Source organism: Lepisosteus oculatus, chromosome 29 (assembly GCF_040954835.1).
Source record: "Lepisosteus oculatus isolate fLepOcu1 chromosome 29, fLepOcu1.hap2, whole genome shotgun sequence".
Taxonomy (NCBI): domain Eukaryota; kingdom Metazoa; phylum Chordata; class Actinopteri; order Semionotiformes; family Lepisosteidae; genus Lepisosteus; species Lepisosteus oculatus.
In genome coordinates, this window is record NC_090724.1 from 5,810,357 (window position 1) to 5,831,712 (window position 21,356).

The following is a 21,356-nucleotide window of genomic DNA, read 5'->3' on the forward strand; positions in this document are numbered from 1 at the left end:
ACGCCAGCTCGGGAGATGACGTGGCTGGCCAACGTGTCCAGGAAGCTGCTCGGTTCGGTCAACATGGCGTCTCAACAGGGAGAAGTTGATGAGCTTTTTGATGTAAAAAATGCGTATTATATCGGTAGTTATCAGCAATGCATTAACGAGGCGCAAAAAGCGAAGGTAAGGAGTATCTGGAAACGTTATTGTGGACTGTTTTTTAAACATTGCACTGTTGATTCAGTAAGCTGTTATTATAGTGAAGAGAACGAACCGAGAGCACATAATATAAACACATCATACTTCGATGTTTTTACTACTTTGATACAGTTGTAAAAACAAAGATTATATTTGAGTACGAGTGAAACAGTCGTCAAGGAGAATCCAGATCCGTTTTTTTTTTGTGTGTGATCGTGATTTCTTACTGACAGTATTTATAGTGCATCTCTTGTATAATGTTGGACAAATCGAGCCGTTGTAATGAAATACAGAGGAGTTTGGGACACAACTGCGGATCTGTGTTTAAAGCTGTATCTGTTATGTAAACGTTTCACAGAAGTACATCAGAGGTTTAGTTTTTGAAGCGTTTCAGTACCTTTCCGGATTCACGGACGTGTCCTTCAAGTGGCTGACAGGGACTCGAGGTTAAATCTTTATAAAGGAATATCAAACAGTGACATTGAACCAATTCCCTGAATTTAACTCACATTTGTAAGTGAAATAAGTTGTTAAAAAGTGATTCTCCCCTCCCTTCCCTTTCAGCCGTCAAGTCCGGAGAAAGAGGTTGAGAGAGATGTGTTTTTGTACAGAGCGTACATAGCTCAGGTAGGTACTGCTCCTTCATTTCCATGCCTGTGCAGAGTCTCTCTCTGTTTTCACCTGCTCTGCTGTGACTTGTCCATTGTCTCTTGGCCAAAAAAAAGGGACTTTTTTGCCATATGTTTTTTTTACCATAGCAGAAACCAGGCTATAATATTCAAAGTCTGTTTGAACTTTACTAAATGTCTGATTAATTGATAATGATAAATCCTTTCATGAGGGTGGGAACAGAGAGTATATTCAGGGGAACAGTAATTAAGTTATTATTTTATGTATGGAAATTCTTGTACCTTAATAAAACCACAAATATTTAAAAGGTCTGTTTGCTCAACGTTCACACATCTCCAGGATTTGTATTGTATCAGTTTGTGTGCAGGTGTTGGCCTGGGTTGATTTACTGCTGGATCTGGAGCTTGAAGGGTTGATGCTCTTGCTTCGCTGGACTGGTCGTGATAATTCCTCGTGCTCTTTGATTTTCAGAGGAAGTATGGTGTGGTGTTGGATGATGTCAAACCCAGCTCTTCACCAGAGCTCCAGGCAGTCAGAATGTTTGCGGAATACCTCTCTAACGAGGCCAAAAGGTCAGGTTTGGGTCCGTAAAAGATAAACAATACCTAATCAAACTGAAAAACATCAAAATGAAGGGACAATGAATGGAAACCAGAGCTAACTGCATGTCTTGTAAATGAGATTGTCTGTCCTTGCTAGATGGAGGGAATGCATGTGAGTTCTGTGTTGCATAAGAGACATTTTGGAAGAAAAATCCAAGACAGAATCTTTTCTGCATATAAATGCCCTTAAATTCATTAATGATCAAGCTGTTATTGTGCTGCATGTTTTGCTCAGAGGTGTCATCCTCTGTTGCTATGTTTGTGGATTATTTCGAGTCTGTGCGTTTGACCATGCTAGATGTTTTTTCCATAAGAGAGAGAGAGAGTGTGAAAATGGTTATTTTAACTGCTTGAAGAATCTCTGCCTTCGGTTCAGGGATGCCATTGTGGCGGAGCTCGATAAGAAGATGGCGAAGAGTGTCGATGTAGCCAACACAACCTTCCTGCTCATGGCCGCCTCCCTTTACTTCCACGAGATAAACACGGACGCGGCCCTGCGCACCCTGCACCAGGGAGACAGCCTGGAGTGGTAAGACTCTCTGAGCCCGGCAGTGTCCGCCTCTGTCTCCCTTCTTCTTGAGGGAGGAGGACAGGGGGCTTAGAAATCAGCTCGGGGATGAAGCAGAGCAGCCTCTCGCCTCCATTGCCTGCAGGGTATTTGAAAATGTTTCTGATCGGCACCAAAGTGCAAAAGAATCCAAAATCTGCCGTCTGCGGCCACTTCAGAAGTCTGATTCTTCTTTAAATTGATTTGATTTCAAATGTGTCTGCCTTTAAAAGCATGTTCTGGAATATGCCCGTTGCCTTCCTTGCTTTTTGAAAACGTAGAATGTTTTTAAGAAGTTGCAGGGAAATCAGTTGTGAGATAATCCTAGAGTTTTTAACTGCTTTAGTTCCTGTCTCTTGGCTTTTCCACATATTCAGAAAGCCTGTACCCTCATGTCAGAGGCCGTGATTAAATGAACATAATGTTCAGACTTTAATGGGTGAATTTGCAGCAGTGATGTCTATATGCCCTGTACACTTATTACCTTTCACCTATCCCAGAATGTGCTAACATGGCTTTTTTTTTAAATATCTTGTTGTTGATTAATCTCGTTATAGCATGGCGATGACAATTCAGGTGCTGCTGAAGCTGGACAGGTTGGATTTAGCCAGGTAAGTGTGGTAGGGGGGAATGTTTTAATCTTTGGCCAAAACTGAAAGGCCAGAGAGTGAACATTACAGTGTAATTTCTGTGTGTAGTAGGATTTGCATGCCGTGAATTTCAAAAATAATTTATTTTGTAATCTATATTGGTTTAGAGTGCAGGTTTAGTCATCCTTCCAACCTTGAGAACATGTTTGTCAGTAGTTCTTTTGCAGGTGTTATGTGTGCAGTTTTTTAAATGTATTTTGTAAAGAAAACCTGCTGGTAAATTCTACAGTTTTAGGGAAATCAGATATGTTGGAAATGCTCCAGTTATTAATTCAGACGTTCTAGTCTATTTGGCACTGTGTTCGGTGCGTAGACTTGTTCATCGACTGCTGGGTGTCTCCACAGGAAGGAGCTGAAAAAGATGCAGGAGCAGGATGAAGACGCCACCCTGACTCAGCTGGCCACCGCCTGGGTCAATCTGGCCATCGTGAGTAGCTGCCTCCTCAGACCAGGGTTTGAGCACCTCAGACTTGTCTGGAGCACCATAGGATGGATTTTGCTTCAGATGCAGAAAGACCTCTCCTTCTGGGATATTCTCAAGGAATGACAAACGCCTACGAAGAAAACAGGTTTAGCAATATTTGAGGAGTCTAGCAAAAAGCTTTGGCTTTATCTGCCTAGCTGAGGGTCAGCAAGGAACAAGGAGGTCACGACCCCCAAACAGACAGGGGACAGGGACAGATGGAGAGGAGGGGTGTAGGATGACGCCGAAGGATAAATGCGAGCAAGAGAGAGGCTTGCTGGGATATTTATAGTTTTTTCAGGAAGTGATGTCATGGAGAGCGATGCGTTAGAGTAGTAGAGATGAGGGGGGACCCTCCCGAACTTCCTTTTCGAACCATATTTATCGTTCCGAAATAATAAAAGTCCTGTGAAAAACGTAGCCTATGAGTGAAGTGCCGCTGTCGAGACATTTTGGAGGAGTCCTCAAATTGCCGTTCCTCGTGAATGCCCATCCATGCATCCTCAGGAATACTGGTTGTACTGTTTAGCTGTGTGGGCTCAGAGGGAGGTCGGAGTTCTTTGAGGTCTCTTTGCCAACAGGGAGGAGAGAAGCTCCAGGATGCCTACTACATCTTCCAGGAGATGTCGGACAAGTACTCCGCCACTCTGCTGCTCCTGAATGGCCAGGCCGTCTGTCACATGGCACAGAACAAGTGGGATGAAGCCGAAGGCGTGTTGCAAGAGGCTCTTGATAAGGTACAGTAAGAATGCAGAGGAAGGAAGGGCCTAGTGATCCACATTCAGGTCTTGATAACCCAATGCCATTTTTTCTGACAGGGTTGAAGAGTGCTTTGCTACAGCATTTTGTTTTTTTTTCTTAGAAATCATTGATTTTTTTTTATGCACTTGCCAAGACCTGGCTTCCACTGCTGCCCCAGGTATACAAAGGCACACAAACGCACTCACCTGTCAAACCCTTGTGCCTTGAGGCACACTGCTGCTTCACAGTGTCTTACAGGAGAGTTAACTGTGAGTGAGGGAGTAGAGCATCCCCCCTGCCTTTGCTGCAGTCTTACAGGCGCCCAACAAGTCCTAGGAGTCACTGTTTGGACTGCAAGAGGGCCTTATCGGTCGGCTACGGTTGTGATCCAAGTTCGAACCATAGACCATAAGGATCAAGCGCCTCTGGGATTAGGCTGATTTTTCTCAAACCAATAACTCACAGCCGCGGGTCAAAGATCTGTTGGGGGCATTGCTGTTGTAGTTCACCTTATTGTACCATAGATGGCGCCATGCCCCTGTTACAAGAATGTTAAACAATAGCTTGGTTTCTAATGTTGTGTGCTTCTTGGGTACTGTTGAGATTTTGTGTGATACATTTTTGTGGTGTGTGTGTTAGTACTTTTTGATGCAAAATGAGTAACAGGAAGCCCATCTGTGCGCAGATAGTGTCGAAAACTGGAGAATCCTGTCCAGTCATGTTGTTGCAGCTGATAAACCTGACTTTTTACAAGAAATGTCCCGACAGAATTCTCCTAGTAGTTAGCTAACAAAAACTTAAGCAACCGGAATGGCCTGAATGTCTTTTAAATTCTTACGTTTCATAGGCACTGGTTTTTAAAAAGTTAATGGTTTATTTTGGCTTTGTCTTCTTAAAGGTGATTTTTTTTAACTTAGGCTAGAAGTAAATAGAGAGTGTCAAAGAGAAATCTTGTCATTTGAATTGTGTACATTCTGGTGTAGTAATAGGAATTGGTTGTTCTGCGCGCATTTCTGAAAACACGCCTTTGTCTCCACCTCTCACTCTGACTCTCTTACTTTCTGTCTGTCTTTCTCTAACAGGACAGCAGCCACCCTGAGACCCTCATCAACCTCATCGTGCTGACGCAGCACCTGGGGAAGCCTCCTGAGGTGAGCTACCCCCCGGGAATACTCTCTATCCCATTCATTTCCAAGATCAGTGTTTTAGTCCGACTCTTGGTTCCTGATGTAAAACAAACGAAGATGTTGCTGCATATAAAGACAGTTAAAAGTCTGGAAGTGGTAGGGTATAACCTTGAAATGAAAATGTACATTAAATAATTATTCAGTGATCTCTGGAAACTTTATTTTCATGGTGGAAGTAATCAGTGAGTTCCTGAAGTCCTTGAAAGATGGGTTGCTTACAGTTTTGAGAGATAAGAGGCAACAGATTGGTTTGTTTGACCTTTGGTGACCATCTCCAGACTGAATAGGGCTCACCATTCTGCATCATGTCTGTGGATGCAGCAGGTGTAAGTCTGCAAAATGCCTTACACGCTTGGGACACTTGAGATCGGCTTAGTTTGTAGATATATGGAAGAAACCTAAGATTCTCACTTGGATTTGCTGTGTTGTTAATTAGACATTGAAAGGAATTTGTTCTTTGTATTCCTGAACTATTGTTTTTTCTGTGCGTGTGTATTCCAAAATGAGCCTTCTTCCTAAAAGAGTATTTGTTTTGCTGGGCAGGTGACCAACCGCTATCTCTCCCAGCTGAAGGACTCGCACAAAGGACACCCCTTTCTCAAAGAGTATGTCGCAAAGGTAAGGAATGGGAAAACTGTGAAACCTCCACTCTGCATGACAGTCCACATAAGGGGGCACGTATTGTGAATACTGACACATGGTTATCACATGTGTCCAATAGGATACTACTTACACCTGTCTGTATGACACCTCTTGCCCTGAAGGCGACTCAGATAAATGACCCCTCCCACTCAGGTTACCAAATGTTTCATAAACTTACCTCAGGAAGACGCTACCAGTCTGTTAAAAACAGAACCACCCAGTATCCCAAGAGCTGTCTTTTTGCTCAACCAGAATTCCTAGTTATTTGTGTTGTCTTGATTATGTTTTATGTACGGTTTATGTAGAATTGTTTTTGTAACGCCAAAAACACCAGAGGTAATTCCTTGCACATGAAATGTACTTGGCCAATAAACGAGATCCTGACTGAGAATTGAAATGTCTTCTTCCTCCTGTTAATGCTGTTTCCTCCTTTTCCTCCCTCAAACAGGAGAACGAGTTCGATCGACTAGTGATGCAGTACGCTCCCAGCGCGTGAGTCTCAGCCCGGCCAGGACCGCTGTCCCCTGGGGATCGTTTTTCTGCTTTCTAAACGGCAGACATTACTCTCGCTTCCTGTATTTAACACATGGAGCTGGTCGCTCATTTTGCAGCTGGAGGTGGATAAGAAAGGAAGTGTCCTCTCTTGTTGTCCCTGAAGTGAATACGTTAATTGGCTGTAAATACATGCAAACGGGACCCCATTCCCTTATGTCTGTCTGCTGCAAAGCATCCTGGGAGCTGTGCGTGTTCCTTTTGTGTCAATTTATTTTGTCACCCTAAAAGACAATAAAGGTTTGTTTTTCAGGGGGGTCCTGTCAAGTTGAAGGAGGTGGTCATTTCGGTGCGTTTGTAGAAGCTAACATTCACTGAGCGATCTGCTGAGATGGGGTGTCTGTGAGACCCCAAAACCCATGTAAGGGGTGTCAACGGTTTGTTTGTTCTGGGAGGGAGGGAAGGCAGTAACAGATGGGAATATTCCCTCCGGTGATTAATATAACTTCTGCTTGGGGTTCTTGGAGCGAGTGAGGCAAGTCTGCAGCCTGGTTTGTTGATACTCGAGTTGGAAATGAGAGATGTATTGAGTCGGTGTCTCCCCTTGAAAGAACTGCATCTTGCGTGGGCTCGCGTTCACTCGTGTTCTTTCGTGAGCCTGTATGTGAAAGTCGCGACTAAGTCCATTTGCAACACGGGTGGCTACTGTTCTAAAGTCGAACAGGAGTAAGGATATAAAAATCTGTCATCAACAATGGACAGATGTTCACAGACTACGGCACTGAGAGCAAAAAATCACACTGCTCCCTTCTAAGCATTTTTGTATATTTTGTCCATTGTTAAAAAAAGAGGAAAACTGATAAATGCAGCGCAACGAGTTTTGATGGACTTTTTACTCTGCGTTTACACGTGTTTTAAAGGGAAAATAGTGAACACGGCACCTTATCGAGAGAAAACGGCAGTAACGCTTCATAGGCAGAATTATTTGGCAGTCTGTTTTAAAACAAAACAGCCCCCCAGGCATTCTGATAATCAAATATCCAAAATTAGGTTTCATCTGGCTCACTATTAGGGTTGGGCGCTATTTCATTCACGAAATGCGAGCTCCAAGCTGGTGGTGTGCCGTGACGGTTCAATGACGCCTACTGGCAGCAGTGCAAAGGAGGTTATTCACGCAATGTGCTGCGAGTTTTCCACCGGCGCCTTGCCTGGCTGGCAATAAAACAGACAGCGGGATAAATAAGAAAAACGAAACCCCAACAACTCCGAGATGACGGACATGATTGATATAAAGGCCCGGGTTACTCCTGCGGAGGCAGGTGCAAACGGAGGTGCACGGTTCCTTTAAACGAGCTGGAGGGGTAGCTGTCCTGGTGACGTCACGTCACCTCTAGTGTTTTTTGTTCTCCGTTATACCATGCTCGGGGTATAACTTCCCACCTTCACTGCGACGGTGACTGGACTGCAAACCTGGGCGATGGTGTGAGAGCATAAAGCAGACGACACATTCTTTTTTTTTTTAAATGACGTTTTGTTTCGTTTTTTTCTTCCTTAAAATGTGCCATCTCCTAGACTGCGTCGGTCCGCATTGATCCTGCCTGCGCTCGGTTTCTGTCGCTCGGTCGGGAGAGGGCACAATATCATCTCTCTTTTCGTTATTTTGTTATGTCTTGTCTTTCTTTTTGTAACCCCAACCTAACTGGATATATTTTAACTTCGGCGGCCGGCCGGCCGGGGTCTCCTGAGAAATCTTTTCTTTTTTTCCGGGGAAAAACGCGAAAATAACGGTGCACGACTAGCCGGTGGTTTTGAAACGCAGGCGAGCAGGGGACTGAGAGAGGGGATTCCTCCGGCTGCATCCTCTCGTCTGTGAAGCAGTAATTGGTTTGATCCTTTTCCAGTTGGGCCTGTTTCACCTGGTCAGCGGTGTTAATTTCGCCGGTATCTGACGGTATCATTAGAGCACGGAGAAATGCATCTGTGCGATTGCTGACAGCCCTCTGCGAATGCAATTAGTCAATGTTCGCTTTTTTTTTTTAGATTTAAGTCTGACCCTACGATTGAAATATTTTCAAAAATGTTTCTTTGGGTCCTAAAAATTAAAGATTACCCGTGGGGTAAATGATTCTCAAGGCCTCTAATTTCCAGTATCAATGATAGTGTGACATGATAAAAAATAACGGAATCGCAGCCCCCCGTGAAATGAACCTTTGGCTTAATTTCCAGGACACACAGCTGCTGGTGAAGCAAGAGGGCGAGATTTTCTTTGTTTTTAGGTTGTGACCAACAATCACCTGTATAAAGGTGTTGGGTTTTGAAAAGACTTAGGTCTGTATCAGCGACCTCCAGTTGCGCCCTTGTGAAAACGCTGTCTTGGGTACCCGCATCGCCAGGATGGAGAGACAACACGATGATGCCGGCATTAATGTTCACGTAGCAGAGCCCATGCCGGGATACGCGGACCTGATCGGTCAGGGCTACGCCACCCTGCTCAACGCCTTCAGAGACTGCGGCGGCTGTGGGTTCGAGCTGTCCAAAAAGACGCTTCTGGAAAATGCCTGCATATCCTGGGCTGAGGTGGGGCTGTTTGCGCTCTGCGCCGTGGGATGGACGATTCTCCGCCAGGCGCTGACATGTTGGGTCTTCGAGGTAGGTCGGGTCAGCCGCTTCGATCATGTCGGGGCTCGGTTATTCTCGGGATTTGTCCTTCTTCGTTATGCGCCTTATTATTAATGCTTGCTTCCCATAACGTAGCCTCCTCCTCAAACGTTCAAAACGACCACGTTTTTAGCTCGAAATGCATTTTTTTTTTTACTCTCGCATCTAAAAGTGGGACCAGTGAACTCGCTCTCTTGATGGGAACGGACCGACCTTGTACCGAGATGTCATAGCGTCAGAATCACAACCCCAACACTGCTGCGCTCATGCTGTTACACGAAGATATGATTTTTGTTAATAATTAAAAAAAACATATTTAATCATTAAGTACCTAGAATAGTTCCGATTATTTAAAGTACATGCCGTCCTCCGTACTTCTTGAACAAGAATTTGTTAAAAAATAAAAGTCTATGTACTGTGCACCAAGTTCATATAATGTGTGTTGAAGATTTATAGCCTTTTCCTGAAAGATTGCTTATTAATATTGTTGTCGGCTACATTGTGTTGTTCAGTCTAATACCTGTGCATCAGATAGGAGGAGATCTTGTATTTGTTTTGTAGGGAGACAGTGTCATATTTGTGAGCCAGTTATCACAGTGTTTAAAATACACTTGGTGTCAAAGCAAATACCCAGCTCAATAGGTATAGGAAATAGGTTTAGCTCAATGCCTAGCTGTTAGCCAATTAAACAACTCTGCCTCCTTCCAGGCTCAAACGTTTTAGAGATGATGACCCTTCAGTGGGTAAAAAAGAGCAGAGCGAAATCAGAAGTTGAAATGTCTTGCTCTGAGGTGATAAGAGATAGCGTAAAAGCCTGATACAGTCAATTCTATGGCTGGAAGCTTCAATTAACACCATAAGGTTATCAGCAGTTCTGAAATCTGCAAAGTTTGCCCTCAGTTCCAAGAAAATCAGCACCTCAAGGCAAAAATGGGGATAAAAGTCCAGGGCTGACAACGGACATTGCGTCCTTGGACCACGTACTTATCTTTTGTAAAAAGATAACAATTACAGTTAAGGTGAGTCAGTATTGCAATTTGTTTTCTGATTTACTTCTCCTGCTATCAACGGCTGACCTACTTTGTTGACTTGCAGTACGAGTTCTAATCTTTTTCCTATCTCAGCATGTTGTGTTGCAGCGATAATGTGGTGACATTGACCCAGCTGTAATTCCTTATTCTTTATTATCTTAAGTCCTGAATGGACTGCAGTGGCCTTAGTGGGGTTGCAGCCAAATCAAAATGTGTCTGAATGGCATCAATGTGTTCTCAGGTTGTCTTCCAGTAATGAAATGGTCCCAGGTGTTGAGAGGCTGAAGTTAACACTCTGGGGTCCTATGAGACTGGGTTCTGGCCAGCCACTAGCAGTCAGGTGGACATGATGACCTCCTCAGCCCTCGGATGTTCAGGTTGTCTGTGATGCAGTGTCAGGCATTCTCTTGCTGGTCAATGGAGGATGAGAGCATTGGGGTACGAGCTCCATGGGCCATTTAGAGCCATTGCCTGTCTCCCAGCAATCATGTTCAAGCTGAAGAAGGAATAATTCGTTGTGGTGGCATGACACAGTGTTGAAAGGTTCTGGTTTCAAAGATCATCAGCAGCCTTCAGCATTTTGTGTAGCAGCATGGGGGAATATGGAATTATGCCCAAGGTTCGTTTGTCACCTGTCCAGTAGAATAGAGTTGATTTAAACCCACAGGATGCCCAGTTCCCTGCAAATGTTCATTTTTCCCAAGATATGAAAAGGCCCATTTGAAAGGTTACAAAGGGGAACAGGCCATTTGGCCTATCTGATATATAGCTTTGGTCATTAGAAGTGTATTGTTACAAGGATCTGATTTAGCTTTTTCTTAAATGAAGTGAAAGTATTAGCTTCAGCCACATGCCTGGGTAATTTGCACACTCCCACACCCCTTTGCGTAAAGAGATGCCCCCTATTCTGGGTTTTAAATGCCCTTCCAAGTAGTTTCCACATGTGTCATTTGGTTGTGCTTCACAGGAGAATTTTAAAGGGTGACGGGGGTCTGGTCAGCTTTGTTTTAAAGACTATGGTGAATTCAAAGTGACTCGAAGAAGGAAGGGGTTCAGCCAGCTGAACGCAGCACCCCAATACTGCCAGCGGTGCCCCTCTGCCTTCTGCCCACTCTCTGCAGGCAGATCCGGGAGAACGAGAGGAGGCTCTTTGTGCAAAGGGACAGCCTGAATCAAGATGAGCAGAGGGCTTGTCTGATTTTGCCCCTACTGTGTAATTTGTGCTTGGTGTGCTCAGAGCCTCACAGGAAAAGTGAAAGACAGGGCAGGAACACAAATTATGTGGTGTGTGGCAATCTGCTGAAGCCACAAATGAGGGGCTGTGCCCAGGCTAACATAAGCACAGCACTGCAGGAAACCCTCTATTAAAATGGTTTTGGATTGAGCAAGGCCTCTCCAGTTGTTAACATGCATCCTACAGCAGTCATGTTAACCATAATAGTATGTGAGACATGACCATTAAGTAGTTTGGCTGCTACTAGGGCCACATGGGACCTGTCCAATATATTAATATGTCAGCTTTTGCTTTTGCAGCATCTCTTTGTTAAATAATACTTGGAGATATTGCCAAGAAGTGAGGGCGTATAACAGCCTGCACTGTACATGTCGAGCCTAATTCAGAAGGGAAGGAAAAATGAAAATTCTATCTGATCGTCTTTGCTAATCATGTCTCAGCTGTAGTTTACAGCATTCTCACTCAACAAAATCTCAGCCTCTGACACCCACGTTAATTGTTCTTCTTTGTGTCCACTTCAGAGGAATTCAGCTTGATTCCTACCGGTTAGCCCTAATTGTATGACAACCAGGGCTTTATTTGGAAACAAATGATTCATGTTTGTGTAACCCAATGTGTATTACAGGATTTAGCTTGGTAAAAGGCCCTGGGCTTTTGTGCTATTTACAGACCAGTGCCTGTTTGTTTTATAACAGATAGTTCTACACCAAAATCTTTCAGCCATGACAGCCTGAGAACAGAGCAGGATACTGAGGCTGAGTGCTGAGTCAGTGCAGATGACCTACTTCTGTACGGTTTTTGAGGACAGAGGTGTGAAACAAGTCCAGGGATTGTTTTAGCGCAGTGATGTTGAAGAGAACATTCATATGGATGATCTTCCAGTCTCCTCATACTACAAAATGCCTACGAACCGCAACTCCTGCTTGAATTCTTGATGCTTTTGAGTGAGCTGTGGCTCAATAACGGAAGATACCCAAGTAATTTGTTCCCAAACCAATGACTTGCAATTTGAGCTGCGTCAGTGTGCTTTGCGTGTCTATGTGCCACAAGCCTCCAACCATAACAAGCTTACCAGTGAACTACTGTCTTGACTGCACAAACAATACTGGATCATTACAGTAAGATTATTTCGAACTGTCCACAGAGTTAAAAAAATAGCAGCTTTTTAAGGTATTGCAGACTTGAGTTTAGTTGGACTGCTTAAGGTAGACTTAAAACTGAAACCCAGACAAAGACGTTATGTTCTAGGATTTTAAAAAATTGGGCAGATAAGTGTGTGTACAAGCTGTACATGCTGGCTGGCTGCAGAACTGATTTTTAAAGGTCAAAAAGCTTTTCAAATGTGATGATTTAGTGATTTTCCTAGCTTCCTGCCCTATTGCTCAGCACTGCCAGTAACTGCAGTGGGATGCTGTGTCTCTTGACAGGCAGCCTCCTTTACTGTACAAACTGCTGACTCAGCACCCATAGCAGAGACTAGCGTGCGGCAAATTCATCCAGGGCTCCTTCCAGAAGTCACTGCAAAGATGCACACAGGATTCCCTCAATATTCCTCAGTGCACCATCCATCTCTCTGTAATTCCAAGAGAAGGTCTGTGTTGTTGTTCAGTTTGTGGTCACTGGAAGCCAGGTTTCTGAAAGTTTACCCAAACATTTGTATCCAAATTTGTTGTTTTCTTCCCCTCTTCGTTTTAGTAGATACTGAACGTTTGGTTCTACCAAATCATCACTCGTGACAGTCGGTTTCAGTTACGATTCAAATGTAAACGCTAATGCTTGAAGTGCTGCGCTTGTTTTAAATGTCCGTGAGTGATAGGAATCACCTAGTCTCTGATTGGATTCGAACTCTGGTTTTGACATGCTGGAATCCTATGCCGGAGAGTGAGTTGTTCCCTAACAAGCAAGATATTATTGCCTGTAGATACAACGGACCACTTGTTCAGATGAAAGCAGCAGACAGGAACACGTTGTGTCAGACAGAGCTGGCAGTGATTGATGGAACAGGGCAGCCAGACAAACACATAAACAATAAAAAATTGCTGCAGAATGCCATCCTTTGTAATGCCTCTTTTATTGTACTCAACAGTCAGGGAACGTCAGGAGGCATGTGTGCAAATGTGAGAAATCTAGTCATTTCCTGGTAGCACTTTTGTAATAACCCCCACTCAACACTTACCCAATCTTGTAGCCTGATTTCACCTCAGAAGCTAAGCAAGACTAGGCCTGGTCACTATTGGGATGAGAGACCCTCTAAGGGAAAGCAAGTATGTAACTGCTGTAGGTAGACCAGTAGGTGATATTCTTTCTTCGAGATCACAATTTCTAATTTAACGCCCCAATTTGTTAACCATTGTGCTGTAGGAAGGTCATTCATCCTTTGTGTGAAATGTTAAACCGAGGTCCCAATGACGTAGTCATTAAAGATCCCATTATACTGTTCGTCAGTGTAAAGTTCGTTTAAGGTCCCTCTTAATTCAATAAGTGAAGCGGATTCTTACTCCCCTAGCTGATTTGCTGATGCAGAATGTCTGCAGTTAGTGCAGCTCCCACTTGGGGGGAAATGGGCTCTCTCTTACATGCAAAGCTCTTTGGGATTCTTTGGGATGAAAAGCACTATAGAAATGCAAGTGATTATTATTAATATCATGTGTCCGTGTTTATCCTGGCCCGGCATGCTGCCCGCTCGCTTTGCATTCTAATCAGCTTGGCTTCCTTGGAGACCGTCGGAGAGCCGACCAACCCCCACCCTCACCCTTCTTGCTGAATTACACAAGTCTGGGGACTACAAAGAGCCACATTTTTCATTAATTCCGGCCCACATTGCCCTTTCTCTTTCCATACGTCACGTGGGGCTAGGGCTGGTCGCACAAGTGGAGACTGGGAACAGCACATGCCCACATTCCATTGTTCCCAGTAATTACAACAAGTGATTGTTGACATTCTGGCTAAAACTCAGTTACGCATGATTCGAGCCTCAGTGAGACCCTATACGCATGGCACAGTCTGGGAAACACTTTAGTTTGCCAGTGCTTTGCTACTCAGTGCATTGTGGCTATAGTCAGCATCCTGGGCTGAGACTGGCTCACAAAGACCATAGTGTACAGATCCATTCCAGGAGGTCCCAGGACCTGAAGTTTGATCTATCTGGGCTATTTGCTTTAATCCTTCTCCTTTTCTGTTACCTGGCGGCCCTCAACCGCAGTGGTGCAGCCTATTCATGCATATACTGATTTTGTATTGATTGGGAAAAGCAACCCCCAGTGATGACTATCCTGTGTTGTGTTTTCCAAAGGGATGCTTGCACAATCTGGCTTGCTTCTATGTGGTGATGACAGGAATGGAGTTAAGATGACACACAGGAGTCTCTGTACAATTATATAAGAAAATCAGGCTGGAATAGCGTGGTTTCAGAAAATTAGGGAATGCTTTTAAAAACGTGTCTGACACAAAATGCACCACTAATTCAGCCAACAGTTTTTAAAGGCAACACACAGTGGCTAACACCTCCAGAAGTATTTGTTAATCCCAGAGTTCAATATATTTTTGTGCAGTTTTACATTTTATTTTATCTGTAATGGACGTCCCGTTGTTGCTGCATAGATTCAGCAGTTGAGGGACAGCAAATTTCTATAATTGCTGTACAAAATATTTGCCCACAATCTCTTATGCTCAGTATCAGACGTGATTGTATTCCTGTTCCCTTTCATTACTCCTCGGTATGGAGCACTTTAATAATGACTCACTCAGTTCTTGGCTTTACTGTTTGTAGATGAGGAGGACAGGGTCTCTGAACAAAGGCCCTCTAGTCCTCTGCATCCGTGGTTGCCTGTCTGAGAGATTTCTTCTGTACTGCGTTGGCAGCTGTCTCCTAATGTTCCCAGCAAGGGGGGGTTTATTGAATGGGTTCACTGCACGAAAATCCTGTCCTGCTTTTCGTTTAGCGCTGTTACGTAAGTTCAACTTGCATCCATTTTTTAGTTTTAGACGACAAAGGAGAGCTGGAGCTCTGCCGAGGAGGATGTAGCTGCTGCTGTTCTATTTTTCCCATGGCAACAGATTCAGCACCATCTTGCATGTTGCCAGGGAAACCAAGGGTCGCTTTTCGAGGTCCTCTGTCGAATAAAAAAAGAAATTGTTCTTTTCTTTTTTTTTGTTTTGTTTTTTCAACCTCTCGCTCACAGTGTAGGAGCACAATGGCTAGTGTTGCTGCCTAATAGTGCCAGAGTCCTGGCTTTGGGTGTCTGTCTGTGAGGAGTTTGCATGATCTCCCCACATCCAAGTGGATTTACTCCTGCCTCCTCAGAGCATGCTGGTTAGATTTGACTTGTTGGAAGGGTATAAATGCCTTGTCCCAGCTCGGTGAGAAATAAGAATGCAAAGACAGGATTAAAAAAAATCAAATGAAGTTTCTAGAGCAAATTGCTCCATATCTCAGAGATCAAACATGATTAAATACCATTTACACACAATAATAATCAGGCACACAACATCTGTACCATCCATCTATATATGCATTTTCTAACCAGTTAATCCAGTACAGGGCCACGAGAGATGCTGGAGTCTGACCCGGCAAGCAGCAGGGCACACCCTGGCCGGGCGATCACTCTGGTGCTGCCACCTCCCTGTGTGGCATCTGCACAGGCACAATGGTCAGGTCTCAGCGTGGCCAGACCCAGCCCGCCTCTCGTTTTATTTCCAACTCCAGCAGGCCTTGAGAAGGCGGTGCTGACCTGACAGCTGGGCTCTATTAATAGCTCCAGGAGGCCTAGGGGCTTGGAAACAGGGGGTGGTCCCTGCTGATCTGAGCCAGCAGGTTGGGTTGTATAGATTTACTGTGTAAAAATGTAACTCGGAGAAGCAACAGACATGCTTGTCAGTCACAAGATGTGCGTTTGCATCTGAGCTGATCTCTAAGAAAACAAACGTACTAAAACCAGTTCCGCAGTGAGGGGTCTGATCGCATTCCGGGTGCTGAAGGATGCCTTTGTCCAAAGAGATCTCCAGGATCCTGTTTGGGTGTCTGGAAACAGGGGTCATTTCAAAAGTAATTGCAAAGGAACTTGAAGAATCAGGGGCTGGCTGGCCTCCTGTTAGAAACCCAGCCCAGCGTTTGCTGAGCTTTCGTTTCCAAAGCAGGTCACCCCATCCACAGATTCACAAACTCGGTCCAACAGCTTGGAAGGCTTTTATTTTCAAACAAGTTATCTTCTCGCTGTTGGGCCACCTAGAATTGCAGATTTTCTTTTTCTTTCATGTGTTTCCAAACACGGGGTGAATGAAAACAAGAAAATAAAACAAGACCTTTTCTGATGAGATGAGGTCAGACTTTGGCACTTGTGCAGGAAACACAAAGACGTCATTTGATGTGGGCATTGTCAAGTGTCAAGTCCCACTGTACACTGAATTACTGCTCTCCAGCACAGAAGCGGAATGGAAGGATGAGGCTCAGTGTGTTTTCCTTTTAGCCGTTTGGTCAGTGGTGCCACCTCCAGCCCAGAGATGCTGCCAAGATGCCCGAGAGTTCCTGGAAGCTGCTCTTTTACAGTTTGTCCTGGTCCTACAGCTCCTACCTGCTCTTCTGCACCCGGTACACATTCTTCCAGGACCCCCCCTCTGCCTTCTATGGTAGGAATCTCTCCAAGTCACGGCTGTACAGCAGCTCTGGTCACCTCTGACCTCCCAGTAGACGCCCCTCTCTGAACATACTGTAAGCTTGCAAAGCACAGAGACGTCTTTGTGGAAAGTTACAGACTGCAGAATGTAGAACCAGAAAGGGTCCTTTTTTTTTTGCTTGTTGTGTTTTGCATTTCTGATATGACTAAACACAGAATGTACTTTACTGCGGAAGATTTCCAGTTGTAAATATTGTGCTTCAAAGTATTTTTTGCTAGCGAGACATGGTAGGTGCAATGATTTGAATGGCTGATTGTTAACAGTAGGAGAGCACCAGCCCTGTGTCTGATACATGTACCTCTTCATCCCCCCCACCCACAGACTGGAAGAGAGGGATGTCTGTGCCCACTGACATTGCCGTTGCTTACCTGATCCAGGGCAGCTTCTACGGGCACTCTATATATGCCACGGTCTACATGGACACCTGGCGCAAGGACTCGGTGGTCATGGTGGTCCATCACCTCATCACCCTGGCTCTCATCGCCTTCTCGTACGCTTTCAGGTGAGGGCTGCTCCGTGGAACTGGCTCACGCGACGCAGGACAGCTCGTGGCACCCTGCACACATCCCCCCTACCTCCCTTCTTGACGGGAGTCTTGCGTCCTCCCCTTGTGTGTTTCCCCTGCTGTACTGCCAGCTTCTCAATGCCATAGAGTTCCTTTACATGCATGTTAGCAAGGAGGCCTGAAGGGTGTCTTCCAGTCATTTTCTGTTAGGAAAATCTTACATCAGTCTTCATTACCCTAGATGCTTGAGTACTGAGGAACGCAGACCTATAGGACTATTTAAAGGGAAGCAGATTAGAGCAGCTCTCCTTGACCTCTGATCAGGGCTTTCTTCAATACGGTACTATATGGTACCCTTTATGTGAAAACCACATTGCCCAGCAGGATTAAAATACAAATGCCTCATTGAAATCAGTGACAGAAAGCCAGGCCATACAGAATTGTGATGTAGTTCCTTTTCCTGCCTCCCTGTTGGAGTGTGGAGTAGAGGTCTAGTGGCATGGGGTACAGCATCTGAAAACCCTCGACTCCTGTGGATGCACACCAGCAAACCAGACTCCTGAAGGCTGAATGTGTTAGTAAGACTGTGCAGGCCCAGGCCGTTCAGTGGGATGATGTGTTGTCACATTAAGAGGCTGTCGGTGTAAAGGTGTTCCTTGTGGGAAGAGTTGAGCTGCAGAATGTGAATCCGAAGACACAGAAATCCCAGGAAAGAAGGAATTGCCACGCTCACTGTCCCTGCCTGTCCGTGTGTCCCTCAGGTACCACAACATTGGGGTGCTGGTTCTTTTCCTGCACGACATCAATGACATCCAGCTGGAGTTCACCAAGGTCAACGTCTACTTCAAGAACAGGGGAGGGGTCTACCACATCTTCAACGACATTGTCTCCACCATGGGCTGCGTCACGTTCAGCATCAGCTGGTACGTCCTGCGCTGCTCAGGGTCCAGGGAAGAGGTGATTTTATATCGGGGACATTGAGTTCCTGAGGACGGAGGGACATCTGTGGTTTCTCCACAAGAGGGCCATACAGGGGCCGCTGAAACACTGTCTGCTTTATAAGAAAAACTCAAAAGTACGGGCGTTAAAGGAATTCGAACATGACGTTTCCATGGTGAACATCTCTTTCCTTGCTGTTGCAGCATAGCAAGCAGAAGTGTTTTAAATTGAGGTTGACTCATTGGAAAAGGAAGTACATTCTCTGTCAATGGTGCCCCACAAAGTCTATTTATCCTGAGCCTGAGAACTTTCCCTCAGAGCCTGGTGAAGACTGGAAGTCGTTAGGTCAGTGGAGGACCGCGCAGTGACCTCCCAGGAGTGTCCATTCTCTCGGTGACGGAAGTGTCTGTCTGTCCCTTTTCTGGCGCAGGTACTGGTTCCGACTTTACTGGTTTCCCCTTAAAGTGCTCTACGCCACCTGCATCTCCAGCCTGCACACTGTCCCCAACATCCCCTTCTACTTCTTCTTCAATGCCCTGCTGTTGGCGCTGACCCTGATGAATATATACTGGTTTCTGGTGAGTACATGTAGTGGAGCTAGTTTGTGCATGGTGACGTCATGGGCCTCATGGTGACGTCATGGGCCTCCCTGCGCGTAGCAGGGACCTCGGCCGCCTGGGCTGGGGGAGGTCTCCTGTAGCTCACTCGCCTGGTTCCCCTGTTGCATCCTAACAGTAGGTAAGTCTATCCTCAAGCGACAAATACACACAGGTTTGACTTTTTCATTATTAAACAAAAAAAAACCATTCAGAAATCTAAAGAAATTCAGAAACATTCAGAAAAAGTAAGTGCACCCTTACCTGCTTCCAAATCAGTTAAGAAGGTATCCTATCAGTATGTGTTTTTTTATAAACACAGAAGGCCCTGTCCCCTCTTTCTGCTCACTGGTGCGCCCAACAAGACTCTTGGCTGACAGCCCACAGCAGGTGATGTTCAGTGCACCCCAGGAGTCTCGGGTTTTGTTCTGTGTCGCTGGCACCTGGGGGGCCTCAGAGTCCTGGTTGGCACCGATTCCAGGCCTGTGAGCACAGGACGAGGTGATGGGTGGAAACTGAACCTCTCTCTGCCCCCCCCAGTACATCCTGCTGTTCGTGGCGAAGGTGCTGACAGGGCAGATGACGGAGGTGAACGACGTTCGGGACTACGACGTGGAGGACAGCAAGAAGCCAGCGCTGCTCCAGAGACGGGACAGCCTGCCCTACTGCAACTCCTGGAAACAGAGGTGAGAAATGCCCGTCCTTCCCCAACTGATGAGGCGATGAGAGACTCTGGGGGGTGTTGTCATCTAATGTTCACATAGTGTAGTGGGTGCAAAAGTCAGTCACTTGGGGGGAAAAAAGCATCAGGCATATAAATGAATAAATAGTATGTCATCCCGACAAGGCTATAAGTCTCCAACTCTGGTCCAGGAGAGCTTCTTTTCATTACAAGCCAAAATTGAATTATTTAGTTAATTGTAAAGCTCATGATATTATCCACACTTAAATGTAAGACCTGATGGGTTTTGGAGTAGAAGATCGCTGTTGTAGTCTAGACTAACTCAATATTTGTTGGCGCGAAGCCTAGTGCCACACTAACCTTGTCTGGTTAAGACAAGAATAATCCATCGGCGCTTTTGTATAAAATCGATCGACTGATCATGGTTTTGTTGTGTGAATGGAGGACTGATGCAGGATTAAAGAACCTGTATACCACTCTGCCTGAGTGTGCTTTTGCACTAAGTGATTGTTCAGTTGCTGTAGCTGTATAAAATTCTGCAAACTCATTTTCCTGGGTCCAGCTGAGACCTTGCACAAGGCTGACAGAAGGCTTTTTTTTCTTTTAGGAAACACCTGAAGAATGGGATTGTAAAGGACAAACACACATAATGACGCCCCCTAACTCCACCTTCTGGCAATTAGCTGTAGCTACAAGGAAATAGATTAACTAATTCACAGCAGTAGCCCGACTTGCTTGCTGGCCTAGAGAAAAGAAAACCCTGTCTAGGCTTTTATTTTTTTTTAAACAGCACTGTGAATGTGGTTTTCAATTACTTTTGTCTTACTGTGAAGTTGTGTGTACAGAAAAGAAGGTGGATGTAGGTGATGTGGGTGCCTTGAATGTTTGCTGTAGTGTCCCGAGCGTATGTAAAATGTTGACATATTAACAGTGTACATCGAGATTGTTTTAACCCTCTCCTGCTATGATCCTCAACAAGGTATACAAATCTAGAGGTGTATATATATATGCTTGGACTTATTGCAATAACACAGGCAGGTCATTCAACCTGGACTGCCGATTTTTAAACCTTTTTAAAGAAGCCGAGAGTCTGGTCACTCTTTTAAGTGATTTTAAGAAAACCCAAGTGAAGTAATGGCTATTTAATGGTGTCCACCACATGTGAACCCCTTCTGGCTTGCCAAATAGCACCAAGCAGTATTTGTGTTATTGTACATATGGAGTTTAGTTGCCATTACATTAGGGAACGGGCACACCACGAGGTACTGATACAGTATTTGCCATGATCAAAGGAGGTCTGCTTTTTCTGGGAGAAAGGGACAGTGCTGCTTAGTACAGGTTTATCAGATGTGAAATTTCCTACTTTTATTTTGAGGCAGAGTGAACTTTTGTTTGCATATTTGTACTACACCCTTTCTTAGCAGAATGTTAGTTCCTAGACATGGGATTCCACTGGCACTGCGTTTTTGCTGTTCAATTCTGTATTTTGTAATGTTGACATGGTTAGTTGGCTGAAAACTGAGTAACAACAGCATACTTCAGAAAAAAGATTAAATTCAGATTTTAGGAAAAAATCAATTTGATTTGATTCAAGAAAGGTTGAACAACAGACTTTTTCCCAACATTTTTTCTGCACCAGTTTTTGAGTATATTGCATCCAGTGTCCAGGCTATGTGGCTGAAAACCTATTCCTGTGCAACAAAAAGCTTTGTAATTTCCTCCCTATCAACACACCTTTTATAAAGCATGTTCAGTGTTACCGTTCAATCACTCACAATGTGATCATTCAAATATGACATGTACTTTGTTTTTGTAATAAAAAAAATGACTATGAGAAACACCTGCTACTCCTGCTCTTTGGACTTTTCTTCTAAATAGATTGAATGACACCAATTTCCTCGTCC

The 21,356-nt window shown here is 44.8% G+C and overlaps 2 protein-coding genes across 2 annotated transcripts; both read left to right on the forward strand.

Annotated features, from left to right (window-relative positions):
* On the forward strand, nucleotides 1-6,461 carry cope (COPI coat complex subunit epsilon). The gene is made up of 10 exons (XM_006640003.3): nucleotides 1-165; nucleotides 745-807; nucleotides 1,282-1,382; nucleotides 1,789-1,941; nucleotides 2,517-2,570; nucleotides 2,955-3,036; nucleotides 3,654-3,809; nucleotides 4,896-4,964; nucleotides 5,544-5,618; nucleotides 6,091-6,461. The coding sequence occupies exons 1-10, from the start codon at nucleotides 16-18 to the stop codon at nucleotides 6,136-6,138; spliced, it is 951 nt and encodes a 316-aa protein (XP_006640066.2). The 5' UTR covers nucleotides 1-15; the 3' UTR covers nucleotides 6,139-6,461.
* Nucleotides 6,462-6,965: 504 nt separating this feature from the next.
* On the forward strand, nucleotides 6,966-21,297 carry cers1 (ceramide synthase 1). The gene is made up of 7 exons (XM_069186217.1): nucleotides 6,966-8,783; nucleotides 16,523-16,682; nucleotides 17,052-17,232; nucleotides 17,997-18,158; nucleotides 18,605-18,752; nucleotides 19,311-19,456; nucleotides 20,060-21,297. The coding sequence occupies exons 1-7, from the start codon at nucleotides 8,529-8,531 to the stop codon at nucleotides 20,100-20,102; spliced, it is 1,095 nt and encodes a 364-aa protein (XP_069042318.1). The 5' UTR covers nucleotides 6,966-8,528; the 3' UTR covers nucleotides 20,103-21,297.
* The last annotated feature ends 59 nt before the right edge of the window (nucleotides 21,298-21,356 follow it).

Excerpts from the sequence above, each read along its gene's own strand:
- cope (XM_006640003.3), top strand. The coding sequence starts at position 16 with ATGACGTGGCTGGCCAACGTGTCCAGGAAGCTGCTCGGTTCGGTCAAC. Across the intron at positions 2,571-2,954 it reads GACAGGTTGGATTTAGCCAG|GAAGGAGCTGAAAAAGATGC; the intron begins GTAAGTGTGGTA and ends GTGTCTCCACAG. Across the intron at positions 3,037-3,653 it reads CCTGGGTCAATCTGGCCATC|GGAGGAGAGAAGCTCCAGGA; the intron begins GTGAGTAGCTGC and ends CTTTGCCAACAG.
- cers1 (XM_069186217.1), top strand. The coding sequence starts at position 8,529 with ATGGAGAGACAACACGATGATGCCGGCATTAATGTTCACGTAGCAGAG. Across the intron at positions 17,233-17,996 it reads GCCTTCTCGTACGCTTTCAG|GTACCACAACATTGGGGTGC; the intron begins GTGAGGGCTGCT and ends TGTGTCCCTCAG. Across the intron at positions 18,753-19,310 it reads TGAATATATACTGGTTTCTG|TACATCCTGCTGTTCGTGGC; the intron begins GTGAGTACATGT and ends TGCCCCCCCCAG.